General features: G+C 39.3%; 2 protein-coding genes across 2 annotated transcripts in view; both read right to left on the bottom strand.

Annotated features, from left to right (window-relative positions):
- Positions 1 to 1637: 1637 nt before the first annotated feature.
- LOC139285673 (galectin-4-like) lies at positions 1638 to 6840 on the bottom strand. The gene is made up of 15 exons (XM_070906286.1): positions 6796 to 6840; positions 6166 to 6254; positions 5405 to 5609; positions 4735 to 4848; positions 4552 to 4593; positions 3736 to 3771; positions 3626 to 3652; positions 3445 to 3528; positions 3336 to 3362; positions 3122 to 3157; positions 2931 to 2957; positions 2794 to 2823; positions 2147 to 2235; positions 1906 to 2071; positions 1638 to 1784 (listed from the first exon to the last, which is right to left on the bottom strand). Exons 1-15 carry the CDS (start codon positions 6838 to 6840, stop codon positions 1638 to 1640), a joined length of 1164 nt encoding a protein of 387 aa, XP_070762387.1.
- A 2928-nt stretch (positions 6841 to 9768) lies between these two features.
- The window catches only part of ryr1b (ryanodine receptor 1b (skeletal)), a 62363-nt gene continuing 47163 nt past the window's right edge, over positions 9769 to 24968 (bottom strand). Inside the window, exons 84-111 of the mRNA XM_070905212.1 lie at positions 24885 to 24964; positions 24304 to 24380; positions 24100 to 24173; positions 23638 to 23655; positions 20930 to 21010; positions 20694 to 20782; positions 20093 to 20221; positions 19387 to 19491; positions 19122 to 19127; positions 17952 to 17981; positions 16981 to 17010; positions 16738 to 16819; positions 15350 to 16647; positions 15175 to 15257; positions 14895 to 15078; positions 14394 to 14480; positions 13687 to 13944; positions 13462 to 13592; positions 12615 to 12657; positions 12400 to 12533; positions 12258 to 12318; positions 12031 to 12177; positions 11781 to 11915; positions 11473 to 11629; positions 10651 to 10715; positions 10434 to 10534; positions 10004 to 10055; positions 9769 to 9864 (exon numbers count right to left, since the gene is read on the bottom strand). Of these exons, the coding sequence (XP_070761313.1) occupies positions 9769 to 9864; positions 10004 to 10055; positions 10434 to 10534; positions 10651 to 10715; positions 11473 to 11629; positions 11781 to 11915; positions 12031 to 12177; positions 12258 to 12318; positions 12400 to 12533; positions 12615 to 12657; positions 13462 to 13592; positions 13687 to 13944; positions 14394 to 14480; positions 14895 to 15078; positions 15175 to 15257; positions 15350 to 16647; positions 16738 to 16819; positions 16981 to 17010; positions 17952 to 17981; positions 19122 to 19127; positions 19387 to 19491; positions 20093 to 20221; positions 20694 to 20782; positions 20930 to 21010; positions 23638 to 23655; positions 24100 to 24173; positions 24304 to 24380; positions 24885 to 24964 (3833 nt within the window). The remainder of the gene's footprint in view (positions 9865 to 10003; positions 10056 to 10433; positions 10535 to 10650; positions 10716 to 11472; positions 11630 to 11780; positions 11916 to 12030; positions 12178 to 12257; positions 12319 to 12399; positions 12534 to 12614; positions 12658 to 13461; positions 13593 to 13686; positions 13945 to 14393; positions 14481 to 14894; positions 15079 to 15174; positions 15258 to 15349; positions 16648 to 16737; positions 16820 to 16980; positions 17011 to 17951; positions 17982 to 19121; positions 19128 to 19386; positions 19492 to 20092; positions 20222 to 20693; positions 20783 to 20929; positions 21011 to 23637; positions 23656 to 24099; positions 24174 to 24303; positions 24381 to 24884; positions 24965 to 24968) is intronic.

Below are 24968 nucleotides of genomic sequence, written 5' to 3' on the forward strand. Positions count from 1 at the left end.
GTAAGTCCTGATTCAACTAATCTACACATCTTTGTCGTAACTCAGGAACCTGAGACTTTGCTCAACAGGGACAGAGGTACTGGTCAGATTAAGAGGGTACAAATATTCAGAGGTAGGTGGATGGACTGAGGGTAGGTACGGACATGATGGAGTTACCCAAGGCAAATGGCGGGATAAGCTCCTCACCTTTGCTTTTGGCTCAAGCACAGTGTTATTACACATTTTGTAATTTTTAAATGCTGATTTTTGTATTTCTACAACTTTGCACTAATGTTTTTATATCAATGTATGTTTGTTTAAAATTTGTATATCTTTTACACTTTCAGTTTGTGTTTTAATTACTTTGTGGACATTCTCAATAATCCTGAAGACGCCTCTCATGAAATCAGTTCACATGTAACAACTTGCATATTCATAAAGGCTGAGAACAAAGCCTGTGAAAGCCTCGCAGGGCGTTAAACTCCATTCGGAGTCGAGTTTTTTCCGTGAATGAGCAAAGACTGGGAAACATGACTAACCTCGTCATCTGACATCATCCTGCCACCCTCTCATTCTGGGATATTTTTGTTTCTCGAGGTTTAGCACTGTAAATAGACGTCTGTTACCAGTAGAGTCGAGAAGGAGGAGACAGAAAGCAGCAGCTGAAAACCGAATGGAAGTGTGGTCACCCAAACCTCTGCTTTGAGGAAAGTCACCAGCTGCAACTTCGCATCATGCATGCACTTATTTTATATGTATACATATATATATATTTGCTTTAGTTCATAATTTTGTCATTGGAATGGACCATATTCCAACACACATTTTGGGAGAACATTTTTTGAATTGAGACGCTGTGTTTCTCAGTTGTATACATCAAAGGTACTTATATATGAAACAGTGTACAGTGATATTTTATAACTGTAGCATTACTGAAATTCCTTGTTCTGATAGAGTGCATTTCTTACAATACCTTCGGTACTGTATACTCACTGAGTGGTCTGAGGCACTGGTCTAATTTCACCAATTTGAAAGCAGATACACTTTCTGTATTATACCAACCAGTGTGTTTGGAACATTTTGGCCTTTAAAAGTGTCTTTGGACAAAAAGAAAAACTTATTTTCCAGAAAAAACTGAAACTCCTTCTTCATGACTACAGTCAGTTCAGCCTTAAATCTCAGAACTTTACCTTCAGTGCCTTCAGAGAGCCAGTATTTCACATTACAGTAGATGTGTGTGTGGATTGTGAATGTCCTGGTGTGTTGAATTGGGAGAAGACTGTACTATAATGCCTTTATATTGTCACTGTCATGATTTGTAAACAAATTTTTCTACAGTACCTACAGTATTTTGTATAAGAAATAAATGTGTTCATCTTGAACGAGCTCTCTTCCTGCGCTTTGATGTAGTCAATATTAATCTCATCCATATCATATGTTTTAGTGATATGTTTATTGATTCAGTTAACCAACAATACAGCAGATGTTGAGGTAAGGTTTTGTCTTATTAAGATTTATGATCACACAGCAGGAAGTTAAGAGCCCGAGACAAACAAGAGTGGCTGACATATCCTCTGAAAGATCCCCCGACAACTGAAAAACACATGACATAGTTGAATAATGTACAGAATGTATAGTTTCTATAGGTGTGTGTAGTTTCAGAAGTGGATGTAGGAGATCTGCACGTCGCCTTCTATCTCCAGCATGTCAATCTCATTGAAGGACTGCAGGCGGTGGAAGAAGTCGAACAAGTGCTGCCCGTTCACGAACACCTTAAACCTCTGGTTCCCGCAGCGGATCGACATCTGAGAAACACAGGCAAGCAAATCAAAACACTGCTGACCCACAATGAGTCAAAAGTATGTAGAACACAGCAAAATCATGTAGAAATTCATTAGAAGGACAAAATATAAAGACTCTACTTACATCAAAGTACTGTCCCTCCATGAAGGGGTTCAAGCTGAGCTCTCTGTCCTCCTGGCCCCAGTTACCTCCAATCATGCTGTTTCTCACCACAATCCCCTCCCTCACCCTGGGGTTCATGTGGAAGGCGATGTCCCGAGATCTGCTCGCCATGAAGTTGATGCAGATTCTGCAGCATACAGACAGGAGAGTGTAACACGTGTCTGTTAGCACTCACATAACATGTACATTCACAAACACAAACCTTTCTGCTCCATAGGGCACCATGCCTCTGATGATGATGGTCCTCTTAGGGAACATCCCCCCTGGGATCATGTTGGAGTAGGGCACAGGCTTAAAACACACAGCAAAAACAAAATGAGACAGGTAACATAATAACAAGACTAAAACTCTGTAGCAACAGTTGTGGCCCCTGTGAGTCTGAGTTACTCACTGAAAGAAAAAAAGAAAAGTAAAGTTTAGTCTGAGGGTACATTGTTACCTAAATCAAAAGTGTTTATGTGTACAGTAGTTATTTAAGGACACCGACTCAGCTTGCTGCCACTGGATGGCAGTAAACACAGACGATTCTTAGTACTCTCAAGTCAACAGTCCTCGCCACCTAGCGTCAAGGTAGACATAATAGCATAGTGTAACACTTACGGTGAAGACGTTTAAAATAAAACTATATAAAACAGAGATGGACAACAGGAATAGTGATGTTATGCTTGAAACACATTATCGATCTTTAAAAGCTTAAATGTCAAAACAAGATGTATGGCTGCCTCACATCAAAATACCAAAAACAAGTGACGACTTAAATGAGGCCTCATTGCGTCGCCCAGGGACTTATCCCTGTGGTTTTGAATACAGGATGTGCTTCTCAAGTGTGGAACAAATGATTTTACTTACAGGGTTGTAGACTGGCTGCCCACCCATGCCCTATAACCAGATTAAGAGATACAAATAAGGTTTAAATTGAATTACCAGAAGTAAGAAAATATCATGTATACATAGAATGTGTCATCTTTATCTTAAAGTATTCTCACCGGCAGGTTTGATCCTGGGAATCCTCCCTGCAAGAGGAAAAAAACAAATTTGATGCCACAGTCCACTTAGTACAGTCTACCGATTACATTCAAACTTTTGTATGAAACTTACACATGCGTGATTGGTTTGGTTTAGTTAAGTATTAAACAACAAAGAAAATAAAATCTGTTATTATAACATTGTTTCATACCCCCATCCCACCACCCATGCCTCCTGGATATTCACCCTGTAAAGAAGCACATATTTTAAAAAGGAATTATTATTAATTATTATTAATTATTATTTATTTATTGTGAATTAGTAGGACTTGGGTTGACGTTTCTTCTTTTTGACATGCATGCACTGGACACCATATGAATTCACTGAATTTGAAAACTGATGAAGAGCAGAAATAGTTTATTCACCCCCATGCCACCTCCTGGATATCCTCCCTGTTGAAAAGTGGTGAACACGTTAAATACTGTTTAATGAGGTATTTAATTTAATTTTGACACAAAACATGAGTATACTTACTCCCATTCCTCCACCCATGCCTCCTCCCATTCCTCCTCCCATGCCTCCACCCATGCCTCCTCCCATGCCTCCTGGGTATCCTCCCTGGATATCAGTTAGAAGATACAAGGGTTAGTGAAAATATGTTCACTGCATTTCACTATACTTCCAGTAATATTTAAAGGAAACAAAAATAACATACCCCCATGTTGCATCCTGGATATCCTCCCTGCTGAAAAGTGGTGAACATGTTAGATCCTGTACAATGTTGTGTTGAATTAACTGTTATGTACTTTAATTATGTACACTTACTCCCATTCCTCCTCCCATTCCTCCTCCCATTCCACCCTAAAAAGACCAAACAGATGATTCAAACTAAACAGACAACAAATCTAATTAACATACACCACCTACAGTGCACGGAAAGAGTTGGATCAAGCACACCAATTGTTTAACTCTAAAAACTGGTAGGCCTACACTCACACAGTAACTGCTGCTACTGTTCTTAATACCACCACTGCAAGTTCTACTACTGGTACTACTATTGTTGGTGGCACTTGGCATTACAGCTTGTAATGACAACGTAATTTAATAGGGTAATATCTTGTAATAACAGGAGAAAATCTTGTAATAATGAGGTAATACATTGGTAATAACAGTACATGTATCGGAATAACAATGAAGGCTCAGGTAATTAAAAACATGGCACTAAAGGTGTAATCTGCTCACAATGTTTAAGTTATATCAGGGTAGTATACTTGTGTGTGTGTGTGTGTGTGTGTGTGTGTGTGTGTGTGTGTGTGCTTTCAACAGCAGTAGTACAACACAGGTAAAACAACTAGTACTGCAACAACTACTACTAACATATAACACATAATATGATATACTCACCAATAGTAACCTCTTAGCAACCATTAGAAATCCTCTGACCATACACTAGAAACTATTAGTAACACCCTAGCAACCACTAATTGCCTAACACCCGTAGGAGCCGTAATACGTGTTTTTCATTGCACATCTGGTTTCAGCTTTGCTAAAGCTTGAAGTAATAAAATAAAAAATAAAAAACATTTAAACCCAACAAAACGAAGCAAGCACAAACAACAAAACATTTACTGTTTTACTCACTCCCATTCCTCCAGGGTACCTATTCATGCCACCTCGAGCGCCCTGACACAGAAGCAGAAAGCATTAGCAATCAGTTGTTCTTGATTTATTATTTAAACCCCTTGTGTAATTTCTGCTGAATTTCTTTGTCTCAAGCAAAGCCCAGAGCATTAAGCTGAAAGCTTCAGGGACTGGACGTCTCACCCCTATGACATTAATCGTTTGGATGGAAACATCTCCTGCAATCTGCATTGCACAAACTCTCTCCACAGGGACGCGGTGTTCGAAGGTGTAGAAGTCATTCCCATTGACTTTGATCTGCAACAGGATAATGTCAAATGTCAAGCAGAGTGTGCCATGGCATATAAGGTCAGTATGGTCCAATTATGATGATAATTATGTAGAATAAATGTGTTTAAGAGGTATTCACAAAATTAGAAACCGCACACAACTGCAGCACAACAAAAGCCTCAACAAGTTATTGATTACATTTCAGCTAAACCCCCATTTATAGGCACTATACAGTATAAACATGTAATTAATGGTTTATACCACACTACAACGTAGTTGTAAGCAAAGTGTTTATCAATGTCAACAACTATAACTCAATAAGTGGAGGCTGGTGTATAAACACAAAATGAACGCCAATATAGTAAAACACTTGTAATAATATGTAATATATCTTCATAGGAGAAGTTATAATTGTTGACAAATACTGTTCATTAATAAACATTTAAAATGTCCTTGTATCTGCCTAAAACTACATTCCAGTGTGTTATAAACCATTTATTAAATGCTAAATAGAGGGGTTAAAGTAAAGTGTTACCCATAACAAATAGTTTGCAAGTATGTGTGGACTTCTGGCTGGTCTGACCTGATAGCCTTGTGAAGTGGCCATGATGACCATTTCAAAGGCCTGGCCTTTGGAGAAGGGCATATCACGAATCTTCTCCTCAGACTCCCAGGATCCATTCTGACAAGAGTTGAAGACCACCTTGTCCCAGCCATCAAACCGAGGGTTAAAGTGGAGGGCGATGTCGCTGGACTCAGACTCTCCGCAGAGCAGGTTGACAAAGAATCTGCCAAAGGTAACAGCAGGCGAACCAGACAGACACGTCACAGAGTGCTGAAGTGACTGATTCATTAGTTTAGTGTCAGAAAACAGAAGAAATGCAAACAGTAAAGGTGGGGCCAACTGTAGAAAAACCTGAGGATTTTGTCAAAAAATCTCTGAAGCTGTCAGGATATAGTCAGGTATGTGCAGTGTTTACTTTGTCTGTTAATGGCTTGTAAAAGTGCCTTTGGCAACTCATATTACTATTTTGAAAAGAGGAGGGGCAACTGATAAAAGTGGAGCTGTGTGTAACGAGTCTGCTTTGATATGCAACAATGCAGACCTAAACCTGCTCCACCCACAGGAAGATTACACAAGGTGTTCCCTCAGTTTCCAAATGGTGTCAAAAGGTTTTGGTTAGAGATAAAAAACGTCCCGGTGGATACAACTCATAACACAGTTGCCTAAGTGGAAGCCTCTAATACAATATAGTGTTTGTCAAAGTATTGTTTTCAAGGTCAAGAATGAATTTCAAGCTAAAAGTGAACAATGTTTCAAAGATTTATGCTTCCTGTACTCACCTGGTAATGTCCTCAGGAACAGATCCCTGGATGTAGATGGACACCCCTTCCCTCAGGCCTCCGTAAATGGGCCCCAGATAGGGAATTCTCTGTACAGTGCACAAGCAATACTCAACCAATACTCAAATACTGAACCACGCTGCACAACGCTCGCGGGCACGCACGACACGTCTCCAAATGTAAAAAAAATGCATGTAAAAACTAAACAACAATAATATCGGATAAAAACAGTAATAATGAAACAAGTGTTGTAGGTTGTAGGTTGGAAAAAAGCTTTTTCAAAAAGATGTTTTGAGAAGTGATTTAAAAGATGATTCTGCAAAAGGAATTATAATCCACTGATGTATTTCATACATTGATATATATATCAGGTGTATGTGCACAAACAACTAATCAATTGTGATATAAATTGTATAGATCATAGATTTTGATCTCCTCTGAAGAAACAAATATAGTTTGGAAATCCCAAAAGCAAGCCGGTCTGAACTATGTCATAATAACACATTTTTAGAGTGGCGAGTGATTACATCTTAATCCCTTTGTATTAGTGCAATGCCTTATCCACCAAGCCACACATACAGGGATAACCATACCCTTTAAAATTCAGCAGCAGTCAGTGCAGATACTTACAGGGCCGTAGATCGGCTGATAGCCAGGAGGAGCAACAAACGACATGGCAGCAGTCAGTGAGATGGACAGACAGAATCAGGAGTCAGGAACTGATCTCTGCTGGAGGCCTCGTTTTATACAAGTGATAAGGGAGGGGCAGAGCAGGGTACCAAACCCAGGTCTGCATCACCGTGTTTACTTTGGAGGCACAAGATGCACATTAACCTTTGACCCAGCAGAGGAGTGGCACGCTACAACAAAAGACAGAGTGTGTGCTCGTGTGTGTGCGGTATGCGGAACGAAAACCCAACATGACTGAAAACTGTAGCAGCTATTAATGCCAGAGGAGGAAGCGTTCAGATGCTTTACTTACGTAAAAGTAGTAATACTGCAATATAAAATACTCCATTACAAGTAAAAGTATTTGAAAATATCACTTAAGTAAAAGCAAGTATCAGCTAAATGTACTAATAATGCAGAAAATGGCTCATATGAGCGTTACACTAGCTGATTTTACCTATGTTATATATTGCTGGGTAGTTTAAAATACAGCATATTCTCTAATGTATGATATAAGACCTTATGGAATTTCTATGTAGGAAAATTGATCTCTTTGCAACACATTAAGTCAGTAACAAGATATAATTGTTTTACTGCCCTGAGGTTAACAGAATTGTAGGAGGGTGTATGTGTGATTCATAAAATATCCAACCGAGCCCGTCTATCTAAGGCAAACAGAAATACAAGTAACCCCTTATCTACCATTCAGGTCTGCATGCATACAGTGATTCTATATGGGAACTTCATGGAGGAAGTAGGTTATAACAGCAAATGTTTTACAAAGTAAACATGCAAGCTGTTCATATGCACACACATACATGCACATAATCTTTCAGGGAACAAAGGCTGTCACGGTAGCTCATTGGTGTTCCCTGAAACGTTTAACGCATAGCAATGCACTTTTGATATTTGATTATGATAAAGTTCTGCCAAAGCCACCATGAAGCTGCAACACAGACGTCTGAGAGGGAACGTTTAATTCAATAAACTATATTCTAACAGCAGGCATCTTAATAATGTCATTTCAAGTGTCAAGGGCAGTGTAATCCTTCAAAGTATGAAGGCTGCAAATGCCATATAAACAGCTAAAGATATTGTAATGTCAGTTTTATTAGTGGAATTATATCACACAACACACACACATACACACACACACATATAGTAAGTACATACAGAAGCTTACACGTAAATGAGGACACATGTTCCAGTTCTCCTTAAAATAATCTGTTTATTCTGTATTTAAACACAGGGTACAGTCAGAGGACACTCAGTCAGGTGGAAAGTAGTGATCTCCATTCAGCTCCATACCATCAACTGCCTCTGTGCAGACCACAGCGGCAAATACACACTTCAGAGTCGGCAGCACGCAAAATACCATTCTGCCTCTGACAACGTGAGTCATAACATTAAATACAAGATGGAGAGTACGTGAGTTTGTGATCTGTAAGAGGTATAGTGAGACAGAACTGTCTGGGATCAACGCATCACACATGACTTTCTGGATTGAGAAAAATAACTGGTATGCTGGATTCCTAAAAATATCTATCATAAAAACCTAACTAGCAAAAACAAAAGCTAATTTGCTCTTCTGACTGCAAACTGGGCATTTACTTCAGTGTGAGACCAATTCTCTTCACCACTGTGGATTTCACAAACAGGACACATGACATGTTCACGTCCAACAAAGTAGCATGATCGTTTAAATTCTTCAAAGCCCTAAAGAAAAATAAATATATGTATCTATGATTTATGTAAAATATGTCTTTTCATCAAAAGGCCTCTAAGCAGCCTAGACATGAATCAGTTATACAGATGACACTTTGGCCAAAATGTATAGATTAAATACATTCATTACTTAGTTTAATGCACTAACAAAAACTTATTGTGCATAAGGTGTCATAGAACGGACTGTTGTCCAGAAATACAGACGGGCTAAAACGGTCGTCTTCAGAAGATTTGATCTGCATATAAACAATAAATAAATAACCTTGGCATCCTCCTATACTGTTTGTGTGTACATCATCACTATCTTATATGGCACAGAGACACCAGTGGAGATAGGGGACCACATACATCCAGGGACGCATTGTAAGACTTCAGAGTGCAAACTGGGTTTGTCTATACAGCTGATTCACAGCTATGTGTATGTGGTATATGTCACGTACGCAGATGATACTCCGTTTATTATCTTGGCAAGTCAGTCCAACAAGATTTGCCATTCATGATAGCTTGTTTGAAGAGATGTTTCTAAGTCTTGAGAGAGGAAGAAAAGGAGCGAGAGGGGGCCTAAAATGTTCACTGCTCCCTCAAGGATCTCACAGATACGACTGTGAACTGCTGAACCATTTTCTTTCAAAACGCTCTCTCACTGAAACACCAGAAATCAGAAATGAAATATCAAATGGCAGCAGCCACATACAAAAAAAATCCCAACCTTACAAACAATATAAATAAAACATATCCACTCTAATCTCAAATAAAAGTGTTAAAGCTAAAAATCTATTGATTGCTAAAGCAGTGACATTGCTATAGGCACTATAACGTTTACAGCAGTAGCGACTGAAAGAGCCCGTTGTGTACAAACGCATTAATATGCAAGGCAATCTATGTATATTTTACACAAAAAAAGGCCATGTAGTGTGTATTCATAGTGGAATAAAAAAGGCCCCTGGCTTCTTGTGTCTTTTTATGCCTCTCTGATATTTTTCATCTGCTTTTCTCAAGTCTAGCTCATCAACATTCTGCTGCAGGTGGTACAATAGTGCAGTCAAAGTGTGCATAGCTTCAATGGAGGAGAGAAATGTGCAGACAAAGGACAAAACTAAGACGCAGACGTGTTCGATCTCTAAATTTCTTTCCTCACTCCGAATCTCCCTCCCCTCCTCTCTCCCCTCCTCTCTTTCTCCTTCAGACGCATATTAACGTGACAGGACATTATCCAAGCTGATCCTCATACTGCTTCCTGAAGCAGTCTCCAGCAGGGTAGAAGTCCCAGCATCGCTCCTGGTACATCTTCCACACGTATGACTCCTGAAACACAGAACGAAACATGTTGCAACATAATAAAAAAGGGTGATTTTAGACATTTATACAGACAAAAACTACCAATGAGGACTGCACCTTTATTTTATGTACCTTCTTTATTTATCTTAAATGTATGTTTACTGACCTGTCCTGTGTGCTCTGTTTCATCTTTATTAATGAGATACATCAGGAAGAACCTGAAAGAGAACAAGGAAATAGAAAATAATGCAACACAATAACAGGGTTGTTGTTTGGGTAAAATTGAATAACTTGCAACAGTATTAGGAGGGTAAGAAAATACATTATTCTCAATTTATGTTATCAAAAGCCAAATTCATGTAGACACAATTAAAAACTGAACACTGCAAATATCTGTCACTTTGATTCAAGGGGTTATCCACTCATTCGATACACATTTAATGCCTATTGTTTAAAAAAATACCAATAAAATCAAGGGTTTCAAGGTCATCTGGAACTTTGGAAGTAAAGGTAACTAGTCTAAACATAAAAAAATGAACACATACTGTATTTAGAGGAGTGTAATTGTCACATCTGCACTCTGAAAGGTAACTCACATGTAGTTGGCTAAGTTATGTTCTTCTAAGGTGTGTGTCTCGAAGCCATGCGGCGTTGTGTCAAAATAGTCACTTCCAATTCCACAGATGAAACACTTTGTCTAGAGGGAGAAAGGACAGTTTAGATTAAACACATTCTTGCCTTGTACCTGAAGGAGAATTGAAGGTGGATTTAGTAAAGTGAACGGTTAAATCCCTCTGAAACTCATTATCTTACCTCCATGTCCTCTCTGACCTGCTCCTGCTGGTCTCTCAGCTCTCCAAAGGCATCAATGATCAAACCTGACAGACAGACAGCTTTTCTTACAAGTCTGAAAATCAGAGTTCCTCTCAACAAAGTTACTGTTTGTTTAGGGAGGTGCGAGTGTTTGCTTTTGGACAAATCTTTCCGGCAGGTCTAGAATTCAAAACTGAAAACTAGACCTCTACAACATATTTCCCTACGTTTCCCTATTTTTTACGTTTCTGCCCTGCCCACTCAAGAGGATTTCATAGCTTCACATCACAATACAAACACAGGAAAATGGGAAAACATCTTGTCGCAACAAGCTCTCGGTGATAATTCTCTACAATTAACCTATTTCATGGTACACATAATCATTTGATCCATCATTACTATAAAAATATTGATTTCAGCCCCTTTAAAGTAACTAGTTGTAACATTCTTTCTGTGATTATAGCCCTTTCAAACACTGGTGCAACCTTCAACCAGTTGATCCTGTGAATTAGTCTCTGCCTCACTGTCTTTTTGGATACTACCACAGACAGGCGCCAACTTCCCTGAATTTCAAACTCTTTGCATAGTGACTTTCAGTTAAAGGCTACTTATTATAGAATTTAATTGTAGAATATTTGTACCGCCACATTTATGACACATCTTAACACAAAAGTAGTATCAGATATAAAAGAGCCTACCAGAGCCTAAATTATGGGCAGTTTTATTAGTTAGACTTGTAATTAATGGTTGGATGCAGAGGAGCATCTAATTACCCCAAACAACATTTTGTTTAAGAAAATAACTATAATTTATAAACCATACCCTGGATGATAGCCAGCAGGATGACAATGACGAAGAAGAAGAAGGTAATGTCAAAGACCACTCGGTAGAGCTCATATTCATCCCCGGCTGGGTCCTCAATTTCATCTCCTATGCCACCACCAGCACGCACGCCAACATACATGTGGAACAGGTAACACTGCGGAAGGGAGTGAGGACAGAGGTTCCTTTAGAAAATGACATTTTTCTTTTTAACACAAAACAAAAAATCAACCCAAACTAAAGATGACTTATAAATCATGCTCCGACTACTGATCCGTCCTGTAACCACATCTCTGCCCTTCACTCACAGTCATCATGTCATCACACTTCATGTCGGGTTCATCCTCATCCTCACTCATGTTGTAGAACTTGCGGAAGAAGTTGAAGGCCACCACGGTGTAAAGGTACACCACTACAGCCAGCAAACCCACTGTCATCATCAGCTGTGAGGAACAAATGGGTGTGTCATTAGTACAAGTACTGAGTTTACAGTTCCTATTGGGAGACCAGCTGTGCAGAAAGCCTCATGATACATCATTATAGTGGAAGTGTGCAGACCTGTTTGCCATTGTGAGTAACAGAGGACAGAATGGTGCGCAGGGTTTTGACACCCATGGCGATGTCCAGAAGATGAGCGGCAAAGAAGAAGTTGTTGTAGTGTCCAAGCAGAGACATTAACATGTACCAAACCAGGTACAGGAAGGTCTAAAAGATAAAATAGGGCTGTCAGTAACACAGATCCTCTCATTGTCTAAATTATACCATGAACTGCTTCCTTAACTCACATTGTCAGTGAAAACAACACCAAACTTCCAGATCTGGTACTTGATGTCAATAGATGTTATCCTACAGAGAGAAGGACAAGTTGTTCTGTGGTATTATCTTCTATATACCAATTATGTCAATAGTGTACAGTACAGTACATACCAGCTGAACATTGAGGTGTCTGGTTCAGGCTTCTTTTCATGCGTCATGGCACTGACGTCCAGTGAAGCCAAGTCCATGCCGAGCAACTCTGCAATCCTCTCTCTGCCATAGATGTCACCATATTTATCCAGCACCTAGATATCACACATAGATGTCATCTCACCGCAAGAAATATCCCTGACATTTGGAATCAAAGCTGCCTCAAAAAAACTCACTTTTCTTTTCACAAACTTGTCCCAGTAATTGTTGGGGAAGGATCTGCATTGAAAGAGAAACATTGTAAAAATGTCATATATAGTATTCTTAATTTCTAATGCTGTGCATACAACAAGTTCAAGCCAGATTCAAGAATATTTTCACATGAATAGTCCTTAAACATATACATTTCAATCAAACATTAAATATTTCATTCATATGAATATTAAAACACTAAAACCGAATATAAAGAATACTAATTTTGTCCTTGACAAAATCGCATTGCCGGACCTATTTCCACACTTTGGAAGCTCAACCCATTATCATTCTGGGATAGGGAAAACTGTAACATGCAGATAGCAGAAGGAAAGGAGAATTCTGACTGAAATAGTCGGCCAATGGCAGACTTATTCCAACAGCCTACATGCAGTGAGTCAGACTAGTCTACAACTCTGACACACAAGCAACAGAGCTGGTGCCAAGAGGTTGTGACTTGCCAGCTAGCATTAGTTAATTGTTTTGGCTGTGTTATTCAAGGGGAATATTAACAGTTTTTCAGGTTTTAGAGGGTCTGTTTTTGTTTATTTAGCAGATTTTGCAAAAACTTGGAGAACCTTTGGTTTCCGTCATCATGTTTTCACAAGGAAAAATGGTTTCATTAAGCAACTGCTTAATAGGCCTATCATTCTCAATGTCTTAGGAGAGAGAGTTGTGATGCTAAAATATTGGCTTTGGGCTTCCGGTCGGGTTTAAGCCTTGCTTAGGCTGAAATGAATCAGGACAGGTTGGGCTGAAATGTCAGGCCTGTTCAATGCTCTACTGTGTATCCATCCATCCATCCATCTGATAATGTAACAGGGCTCTCACGGAGTGTTGAGCACCAGTCTGTCCCACTGGCCCTTGATGTCATCGTCTTCAGGCTGCTCAGTGACATAGATACCATCAAACTCCAGCTTTCTGGCAAGCTCCTTCTCTCTCTTGAAGATAACCAGAGGGACCTGAAAGGTAAAGAGGGAACAGAAGACAAACTACATGAAACCTACCAGCAGACATAAAAACCTCGGGGATTTTTGTGTAGCAAACATCACATACCTTGAGGCAGTTGTAGCCGATGATGCAGAGGAAGGAGATGATGGTGTGGACGATACCAAAGAAAGCCATTGCTGGCTCCATGTAGCCTGTGCTCTCTTCCAAGAAGTAGTACATGGGACCTTCCTCTTCATCATCTTCTCCACCTCCATCATCTAATCCGGACCCATCCTCCTCAGCACCGGAGCCCTCAAATAGGCCAGAGCCCTCAAACAGACCAGAACCCTCAAAGTCCTCCTCGCCTGGGGGACTGTCAGACACCTGTAAAGGTCAGACAAAAAATAAGTCCTGCAAGTCTTGTAGAGTCTTTTGAGTGTATTGTGGCGTGACACCAAATTTAAAGACTAAAAAAGTTTGGCACAAATTGAAAAAAATACTGGTTAATAAAGAAAGGTGGTTAATAAAAACTTTGTAACAAAATGTTTCAAAAATAGATACTTTCTCTGGCATTAAACATTAAAATACTTCCCTCTGATGGCAGCCATGATTTTGGAGCAAACCTTAATCCTGTCCAGGAATATTAATGATTCGTTTACAGATAAATTGTATAACATTTTATGTGAGTCAAGTCTTGATTAATAATTCCAATAAAATGTATGATGATGCAGTGGAACATCCTACAGGTGAAATGCCATCAGATTTTGCAACTCGCTCAGAGTTGATACTGTAGAGTGTATGTGTCATCTAAAGTTAGTTACAAATGCACAGACCTTGTAGAAGAGCAGGATGAAATTGAGAGCGAAGGCGATGAAGAGGGCCAAGAACCGAAGGTTGTAGAAGTTGCGAGAAAGGTAGTTCTGGGGGAGTGGGGGGGGGGGGTGATTATAGCAAAGCACAAAAGCAACATTTTACTTCCTGATTCCACTAAATTAACATTTGAAAATGGTTTAGCAAACAAATAATAATACTCTCTCTATAATGCACTGACAGAAATTATACACGCATTGTGTTGTTACACTACTGCTTTACATTACAGTAAGCATTAGGGAAATACTGAATCAGCACTAACTCCTACTGTCATGTAGTTGCCAAATATTTTCCAGGGGCAAGTATACTGGAATAAGGCCAGCGTAAATAAAATAGTGTTCCAAGAAAAAAACAGCTACATTCCTTAAAATACCAACATGTTACAGTGCATGTCAGACTATGGCATCATGTGATGCCAAGCAGCATAAATTCAAAAACTCATATTGTAATAGAGAGCTGCTCACCATGAATTTAATCCTCTGAATCTCCAGCTCATTCCACAACTCAAAGCCCTCCTCAGCAGGTTTCTTGTCTTTCTTCGCCTTGGTCTTCACAGTCTTTTCCTCTTTCTCCTCAGGCTCTTCCTCCTGTACCTCAGGTACGGGCTCTGCCTTTTCTGCCTTCTCTGCCTTCTCTCCATTTTCGGTGCTGGAAAAGACAAGTGGTTCAATATTAGCCCGAGGACACTTTATTTTTAGCAGAAGCTCAGTATTGATGTGGATCTCCAGCAGGCTGACAACTTACTCTGCTTTCTCAGTCTCCTGAGGAGCCTCTTCTTGGGGTTCAACTTTTTCCTCCTCTTCTTGTCCTCCCGTTGCAGCGGCCAACTGTTTCAATAATTGTTTTGTGGTTAATTAACTGATTATTGGAGAGTGTACACACTAAACAACACAAACAACTATCAGACAGAACACCTCACCAATTTTCTCTTCAGCAGCGGCGTGCCCTCTGGAGTCGGAGGCTCTTCAGCTGTCGTCTCGCCAAAGTCTCCAAGTCCCCCGGGAGCATTGAAACCAGGCAGGCGTCCACCTTCCCTCTCCTCGCTATCCTCCTCTTCCTCCTCTCCTCCCACAGCATCTAAGAGGTCTGCCACTCCGTCTGTGTCTTGGACCTCTCTAGCCCCTGGTTCAGGTGGCAGATCCCCATGAACTTCGTCCTGTGTGGGATCTGGCATACTGGCTAGAATCTCTGTCACTGTCATCTTCTTGGCGCCCTCCACTAAGCCTCCACCAAACAGCACCTTCCATATGAGTGTGAAGAAGCCCTTACATATGCTATAAACAAACATCAGAATGCCCATCAGAACAGTGTAGATAAATGTAACCAGGCCGATCACCATCTCCTTCACCGTCATTTTTCTTAGTTTGCGGTACCGACGCCGCAGGTTACGGAAGGTGAACATGTTGAAGAAGTCAACCACGCTCTTCAGAAAGTCTGCAAAGGCTGAGGTTGACTCCGGAGCTTCCCCTTCTTCTCCTTCTCCAGACTCTCCTTCATCTCCCCCTCCCTCCTCTTCTTCCTCATCATCTTCTTCTTCTGCACCATCTCCCTCAGGCTCAGAGATCGATGCAGCAATGTTCATCTCAAAGATGGTGTCCTCGCAGAAGTTCACAAACATCTCCATTTTCTCACTCTCACCACCCTCATTGACCACATCAAAGATGAACTGCCGTTTGGACTCTCTGACTTGTGGCATTTCCCACTGGTTGCGGTTCGCTTCGCTGATTTCAAAGTAAATGCGCTCGATCTTCCTGCTGGCTCCCATGATCTCAATGCGGCCAAGGAAAGGGCGGAAGTAGTTGAGCACGCTCTCTGCCTGCTCCAGGAAGTTCTGAAGGCGAGTGTCGTGGGGTACGTGCTCTGACAGGTTTGTGAGCAGAACGGCGATATTGAAACCAATGTCTTTGGCTGGCTCCTGGAAACGATCAGCAAACTCCTCAAAGTTGATCATCTCATTCTCATCAGCCTCTGAGCAAGAGAGGAGGAACTGTATTTCTGATGGGGAGTATTGCTTCTGGCTGTCCATGGCCTTGGAGAAGTCCTTCTTGGAGATTAGCCCACGGGGGTCAGTCACATAGTCTCGGAAGGCATCAGATGCCACTATGTCCTTGAGCTTAAGGAACATGTCAAAGAATTTAAGGATCATCTCCACGTTGCTGGAGGACTCCACCAGCATGTCAACCATCTGCTTGGCAATGGTGCCATTCACCACATTGCCTAAGAGCAGCACAAAGTGAGATGAGATGAGAAATGTATAGAAAGTATGACAGAAAGTAGAGGACACTAGACACAGGACGGACACCATACCTTCAAGCAGAGACAGAAGCATCACTACCATGTCCTTCTGCAGATCCAACAGCTCCTTCAACAGTCCAATTTGACTGGAGTCCTGCAACAAAGCCAAAACACACAGAAAAACACCAACAAACAGCAGAGAAAAAATATTCTTAACATGTGTACTGACTGAAAATTCACAGTTTGATGATATATCACTTTAATTTGAGAGGATATTTGCTTCTCTGTGAGACAAAAAACGGTGAGAGACGCTACCTCAGAGTGTGCTCTACTCCAAAAATGATCCTGGGTTCGCATTTTTAAATAAAGAATATGCATTTTTAACATCACAAATAGTACACTTAATGTGATGGAAACCAAGACAAACACTGGAAATGCAGGAATGTATGAGAGGGGGGAAGAAAATGCCTCTGCTAGACAGCCACGCCTTTCCCCTTTATTGGAAAAAGTGGCTGCAGCATGGGAGCAAGGAAGACATAGACATATTTGCAGACGCTGATCTTAGCAATCCTGAAGACCTGCACCAGCAGATAACAAGAGCCACAAATATTTTAGACAGTTTATAGAGATTGTCAGACTGGTGGAGATCTAAAGGAAAAGGGTTTCAGGATATGAAAGCATCAGCCACCTGTGAAATCACAGCGGTACCTTGTCATACCTCTACAACGCAAAAAAACAAAATATACAAAACATCAACATTAAGCTAAATGAAAAGAAGCAAAGCAAGATATTTAGATGCTTTAGGAAACAACATGAAATATATTTAATAAAGGGGAAATAAGCAATTAATAATCTTTTGCATAACGCCTCTTCAAAATTAAGTAAAGAGCAAAGCGATGAAATAACATGTAATACTTCTGTTTGCAGCGCTGACTACTAATATATTTGATGTGAAATAAAAAATATTCTATTTGCTGCATCTTAAAGCACAATGGAATAACATCTCTTGTTTAATCTTTTCCTATAACATTTATTCAAACAGTCTCTGAATGGACAGTCAGTGTCTGTTCCTGTTACACATTGATGGCTTGTTAGAAAAAAAACAATAATACCGATAACGCAAAGGAAAAACATGAATTGATGCGATGGGAATACACAAAGAGGGAAATGCCAATGATGTGGGTATTAAGCTGCATATTAAATACTGTGATGAAGCATGAGATCTTTAAAAAAGCATGAAGGGACTCTAAATGAGATGGCATTGGCGGAGAGACACAGATTCTTACGCCATTTCGTTGTCCAGGATCGGGGTGCATCTAACAGGGTTTCACATGAAAATAAAAATGTTATCCATCAACATTTTTACTTTATTTTTATATTTGTCTGAACCTGGATATACTTTTACATATTTTATGTAAATTCTACCTTAATCATTTATTCTAAGCTACAGTCCCTGTCAGGCCTCTATTTTAATCATCAGGCCAAAAATATCTATATAAATGTCAGTGTTTCACAGATCTGCTTTCTTATCAATACAAAAACATGAGCTATGACATATTTTCAGGGCATATGTAAAAGTAAATGTTTGGTGTAAACACAGCGTTTCTGAAAAAAAATATATACAACTCATCTGTAAGTGCTGATGCGAATCTTGCTTTTCTTTTTAAACAAACCCTAATGACCTAACATTTGAAAAATATTGAAGATATAAAAATGCATTTTAAAACAGCAGCATCAGTAGCAATCAACACTGTCACACAAAATTAGACTGAGCAGGAAACACTGCAGCTCCATGTTACGTCAAACGTGTTACAGACTGCAGACACGCGTTATTCAATGCAAACACACGTTTATCCAAAGCACAATCGAACCCTAAGCACTGGTCAGTACTATGAAATGAATATATACTTGAATTAGGTGAGGTGGATTAAGTGTGTTATACAGAATCAGAAAGAAAATTAAAGAGAAAGAAAGAATATCTGTTTTTCCTCAAATTGTTTCTGCCATCTTAACTTGAATTCATGTTGTTTACAATCTGCATCTGGTGAATTGATCAGTTTATGTGTGGCACAGTAAACGGATATAATTAACCATAGCTTATCAAAAGTCAAAACAGACTATTTCAAATCAATTATATCAATTAACATAAATAATGACTGAGCTACGTGATACATAAGAATAGAGTAGAAACAACATGGCTACCTGGAAATTATATTAAATTAATTTAAACCAGCCTTTTGTATAAATCTAGCCTATATCAATGTATAAATTATCATTTGATATCAGTAATACATTATATTAAAGTGGAACTACAGTAATCAATTACATTATCTCTCTTTAACATAAAATGACTCAGTTAAGTAGCAGAAACAATCTGACAAAGAAAAGAGGGGGGAAGATAGTTAAGATATAAAACCCAATTCATTAAACAAAAGAAGAATCAAATAAATACATACTTTACTCTGCAGGAACCATGAGAGAGACAGTTTGCACAATTAGTATACTCAAAGAGGACAGATGGATTTAAATATACTACATGGAAATGTATACATTTCTATTTCCAAATTGCTTTGATTCATCTTTTGGTCAACTGTAATACAACAAACACATTATTGGATCATTCAAAATGCGAAATCTTCAGGATTCTCTACAGAAATTATCCGTGAAACACCCATGAAAATAACTAGCATGGAGTTTTAAAATTTAAAATGTATTTCTTACCTGAGCAAGTTTCATCATCATATGAGCAAAGACGTGCAGGAAACCCACAACAGCGTCCCACAATCTGCTGTGGGCCAGAGACTGCTGGTTACCAGTACAGGGACCCTGACAGACACACAAACACAATGTGGAAAATGTAGATAATATTCCAGCGCTGTCATTATGTTAGGAGATATATTTTAACATTGTCTCATGTTTCAAAGTAAATGTTCTGAAACAACATCTGTCTGTATATTAGGAGATATTTTCAGTGTTGACAGAAGTTTAAAATCTAGCTTTATTATCTGTTTCATTTCATTGACTACGGTGTTTTGTTTTGATTTATCTGATGGTTCGATTGATGATTTGGTGTAGCATATCCTTTAAAAATATCCATTAAAATGTATATTTTGGAAGAAAAAACTTGGAATTCCTGTATTTCTTTTCTTTCAATTTCCCCGAACTTAGGAGGGCGTAACATGCACAGTGAGCATGTTCAGGCTAACACCCTTCAGATTCAATTCTCCAACCAGTGGGTATTGCAGTGTCAGGCACACGATCCCTCACTGGCTTCCCACCCTCATAAATTGTGTTCAGTGAATGAATGACCAAGCTGGAGGTAATTTAACCTCTGCCCCAGCATGACCCGCAGAGTCCCCTTGAAATCATGTTTTGTATTATGACTGAACATTTGATCCATCTATCATTCATACAGGAACCTTCTTACCTGGATGTACTCAGTCAAACTGTTGAAGACCTGCTTGGCCACAGTCATTGCTTTGGAGAAATTCCTCTTACCAGGCTCATCAATAATATCTTTTCCCGAGTAGTACCAGTAAAAGTCACTGATCGACTCCTGTACACAGGAAGGAGGAGAAGGAAAACATGATGTTACTTTTGAATTCTATGTCACTATCGATTTGGCCCAAATGAAAAATGATAAATTCGTCCATTCTGGAATACATATTTTTTTTGTATATGAAGTTAAGGTATATTTATACCCATATCACAGAATTATAATGTATGTTTGGCTCTTCTTCATGTACTGTCAAAGTTTTTGTTGAAATCTAGTCATTTATAAAATTCAATTTATGTTAACCTGACTTAAGTAGTGCTTTGGTATACTAAACTAAAAAACAATATTTTCTGAAATAAAAGTATGTGTGCTGGTTGACTAAACTAAGAATGAACAACCATCCAAAAATCTCTCTCAAAAATAACAAACAAACAAAATAATCCAATCTATCCATGTAGAGAGGAGGCTATGGTCCGGAGTCAATGGGACTAAGATCAGAGAACAGAGAACACGATCGGTATATCAGAGTGACCTGTAGTCGGAGCAGGTAGTCCACAGTGCAGATGATGACATTGATGGTAGTGGTGCTGCCTGTCTGAGTTCTCAGGTAGTTCTGAAAATCTGAAAAGGGACCACGAAAACAAGATGCACTTGATGCACAAGATGCAAATGGAGTTTTCAATTATTTAAATACCATAATTTCATAAATAGTACTTGGAAGGTCACTTTGAAGTTTAAACCACCCTGGTGTTTGGTTAAGAGACTCACCATTATTGTGGCCCTCACAAAGAAGCTGGAGGAAGCGGAAGAGGTCACATGTAAATTCATCGTCCGCCATCACTTTCTCATCTGGGCAGAGGAGCACAGGAAACGCAAATTAACAAACAAAGTACAAAGTACAGGGAAACACATACGGCCATAACACTGTATTATTCTGTTAGAGTGCATAGAGGTAAATAAAACTACGCATAAGCAATTAGGTGTATCAAAAAAAAAGAAGTGTAGTTTACTTTTTTTTTAACTTAAATCTTATCCCGCTGCTATTTAACATTTCAGTTGTCTCTTGCATTGCTGTGCACATACATTTGAGCGTCTTCTCACTGTCATGCATGATATCTGTCATATCACCTTCCAAAAAAAGTAAATAACAAACATATTGTACACTAGTGTTTACCTAGTGTAAATCATAATTTACAATTCATCAATTGTATTTGGCATTGCTTTTTATTTAGGTATATTCAGTTATTACTAAAAGGAACAATAATGTTCTCACAATAAAACAATACACTGGTATTTCCATCTTAACAAGTCATTTTATCTGTTTAAGTCCTAAAATTCAAATTTTGGACAAAAAGCAAAATAATTCTGCCTATCAGGCAAAATTAAACAAATCAGCTTTTTACAGAATACAGTTATTTAATTTTAACTCGTGAAGTGATCTGTCTCACCCTTTTCCAAGAGTTTTTCAACTGTGTTAAATAAGAATCAACACTGGTGAAACGGTGATTATGGTAACATTACACATCTACTGATACACACTTGACCAGTGCAGTGCCAGATTTAGAAGTAAAACATTCTCAATAAGCAAAAATCTTACCTGCAACAGTGTGTGTTGTGTGTGTGTGTGATGACAGTGAGGGACATTGATCAGTGTACTTGTATTGTGTTTATGCTGTATGTGCATGTTTGTATGCAAGCGTCTGTGACTATGTGTACACACATGTGCACTGCAAAAACAGTAAAAGTGTAAGTACCATCACATCATACCACTCCCCTGCTTTTAGCAGAATATGTTAATGAAAACCACAAAGACCTCGGAGTCCCCGTCCATTTGGGAAAGGGAGGCTGAAGCTTCCTGACTCCTCTTTTGGTATTTTCTCCTGCTCCCTCCCCCAAACTTTACCTTGTTCTAGCTCTCCAGATACTTTTTACACAAAGCAACTATTCAACAAAACCCAAATGGGCAGCAGATCAAACACCAGTCACATCACATTGACATGGAATGCACAGATAAATGACGACAGGAAACCAGGGGATACAGATATATAAATAAATACAACTGAGGAAACACATGTGACACAAATGTTGACAGTCAACATAGAAATACAGAGATAACTTCAAGGCACACCATCATGCAGGACAGATCTACTGAACTCTGCAAACTCCAGTAATATATGAGTATGGATGTTGGGGGGAAAAAATCACTCAATAATGTATACCTAATGCCTGGAAATGCAGAATCAGCGAGTCAGGGTGGAAGTAAAGAATGACAACTACTCGTCTTACAGGAAGTGAGGAGCTTTCTATGTGTGGGCAGTTCACTTACTGTCAGTATGTTTTGATTTAAATACGTCACTTCAAAATCCCATCCATTACAAAATACAAATTGTATAGCTCTCTATTAGCATGCCACCAGACACTGGCTACTTGAAAAACTGTGTCTTTGTCAAAAATGCACAAGCATGCTCAGATAGAACCATGATGGTACATACGTATATTTCATAGTTTTCTATAACAACAAACATGGAGGGTGAAATCTGTAATCATAGTGACTATTGTGCAAGCAACGGGGTCACATACAACAGAGCCGGCAGGTACGTGAATCAGCAATAACTTAGTTAAAATTTTATCCAGTTATTTTTTTCCTTTGTGATCCACACTCAGCTGACCTGAGTGAACAGTCCTGAAGAGACAAATGGTTGGGGAGAGAGCCCGTGCTATCTTCCGTGCGACCAGATGCTATGCAGGATCAGCAACAAGCCTTCAGCTGTTGCACCTTTTACTTTAATGTACCCTGTTGTACTAAAAATCCTACGACACTACCCTATTATCCTATGACACTGTCGTGGTAAAGCAGGATTAAATTAAAATGATCAGAAGTTAGGGGACATTTTAAGGAAGGATTTTAAATGCTGTGGCTTTACACAGATGGTCTAGCTGCGTGGGTCAAGCCTGGACATACTACCATATAAGGGGTGAACCAACTACATTTGGATAATGCGAACAAGAGAGATATAGGGATTAGAGAGTCCCTACTGCTGCTGCAATTCATTTCAGAGTTTCTAGGACACAGGGTCAGTGCAGTTCTCTATGATCTACTAGAGAGAACTGAGTGGGAGAAGAAGAATGAGGTTACTGCCTTTCCTTCCCGTTTATCAGTCACAAGACTGAGAGTGTCGGAGTTACAGTAGATCTGTGATAAAACACTCAAGGATGAAAATTAAACTTTACAATCACTTCAAGAGGAAAAAGGCAGAGATACAACTGCTGGTACTGTACAAGTACAGCTATCATTGCAAGGTCTCTGTTATATTGTAACAGTGAGTGTAAAGTTTGATTTTACTGGGTCCTTGAGTGTGAAATGAAATGCATATTAAGTTCACAGCAACGAAAAGACTAGTCAGGTGATTAAGAGCTTAAAGAGACAGAAAGGAGGGAAAGAAAAAGAAAATATATGACAGCAAAGTTTCATTTACCACGTTCTAGCTTCTTATCTGAGAACCGTGAGAGCAGCAAATTGACGGGTGGGGAGGACATGGGTATGAGAGGTAAAGGGTTGTAATGGGAAAAGTGATCGAGATGTGGGAGAGAGAAGGACAAAGAGAGACGCAGTGAGTCCAGAAATCTCATGGCGGTCAGTGGATGATAAACAGATCATCACCATACATCAACACTCAAAATGCTGTGACTAATACAAAAGTGTCATGAAAACATACCTGCAACCCGGCATCCACAAACAGGCACACTCAGACACACACAAATGCATACAAGAATAGACTGGAACCAGAGAAATGCCATATTATATCACAAACCAACGCAAAATGAAGTAGGAGAACAAAGATGTGGCAGTGTGTGTTTGTGTACGAGGAAATGTAGCAGTCTGTGTGACAGTGTGTTCACATACTGTGTGGCAGTAAGAAGCTGTAGACCATACTCACTAGTGCCCTCCTCGGAAACCATCCCAAGACCCTCGGCCTTGTTCTGTCTCTCAAAAGCATTCAGGTCCAAAACGCTGTCAACATCAAATACTCAGTCAATACTTTTACTTCTAATTAGCCCTTCTCAGAACAAGTGTCTTACAAACCTCTACAATCAAAAACAAGAGAGGTTAACAACAAAAATGTTATGAATTCATTACAGACCTGCAGGTCTGCATCAGAGCCTGAACGCTAAGGAAGAATCCCACATCCTTTTTATCCTTCAGATAGTCCAGCATTCTCTGCACACAGGCAGGGAAACAGAAAACCAAACATTTAGTTTGACATCTACTGAAAAGATTAAATGTGGTGAGTAGTATTGTTGTTAGACTGAGAAATAAAACATTTGTTTCGCTCTTTATTCCAGCTTTATCATTAAAATACAATAATGTAAAACAGAGTTTACTGAGTGGCTCATGACAGAGACTGCTGCCTTTGAAAATATGATCGTCGGGGTAAATAACGGCTAGTAGCCAAATATGGCAAATCTTTCTGGCTTACATTAGAGGTGCAACATCTTAGAGAGGGTGCAGGGTACAAGTGGACAGGATATGTATGTGTGTATGTACATATATATGTGTACATATGTATTATTAGGGTGCTGGGCTGGTTTTTTTTTCTTAAAGCAACTGTAAATTCTCTTATATCACATCTGTATCATCTGTATTGTTGTATAAAGTTAATGTTAAAATGAATAAAACTTAAATGACAAAATAAATGTATATAAAATCTCATATTCTATTTACCTGCTGTACATCACTGTTGCCTCCATTGAGGATGGAGATTCCCAGTTTGAGTGTGGAAGAAACCATGGCTCCAGGTTCGCCTGA

This window comes from Enoplosus armatus, chromosome 5 (genome assembly GCF_043641665.1).
Source record: "Enoplosus armatus isolate fEnoArm2 chromosome 5, fEnoArm2.hap1, whole genome shotgun sequence".
Lineage (NCBI taxonomy): Eukaryota > Metazoa > Chordata > Actinopteri > Centrarchiformes > Enoplosidae > Enoplosus > Enoplosus armatus.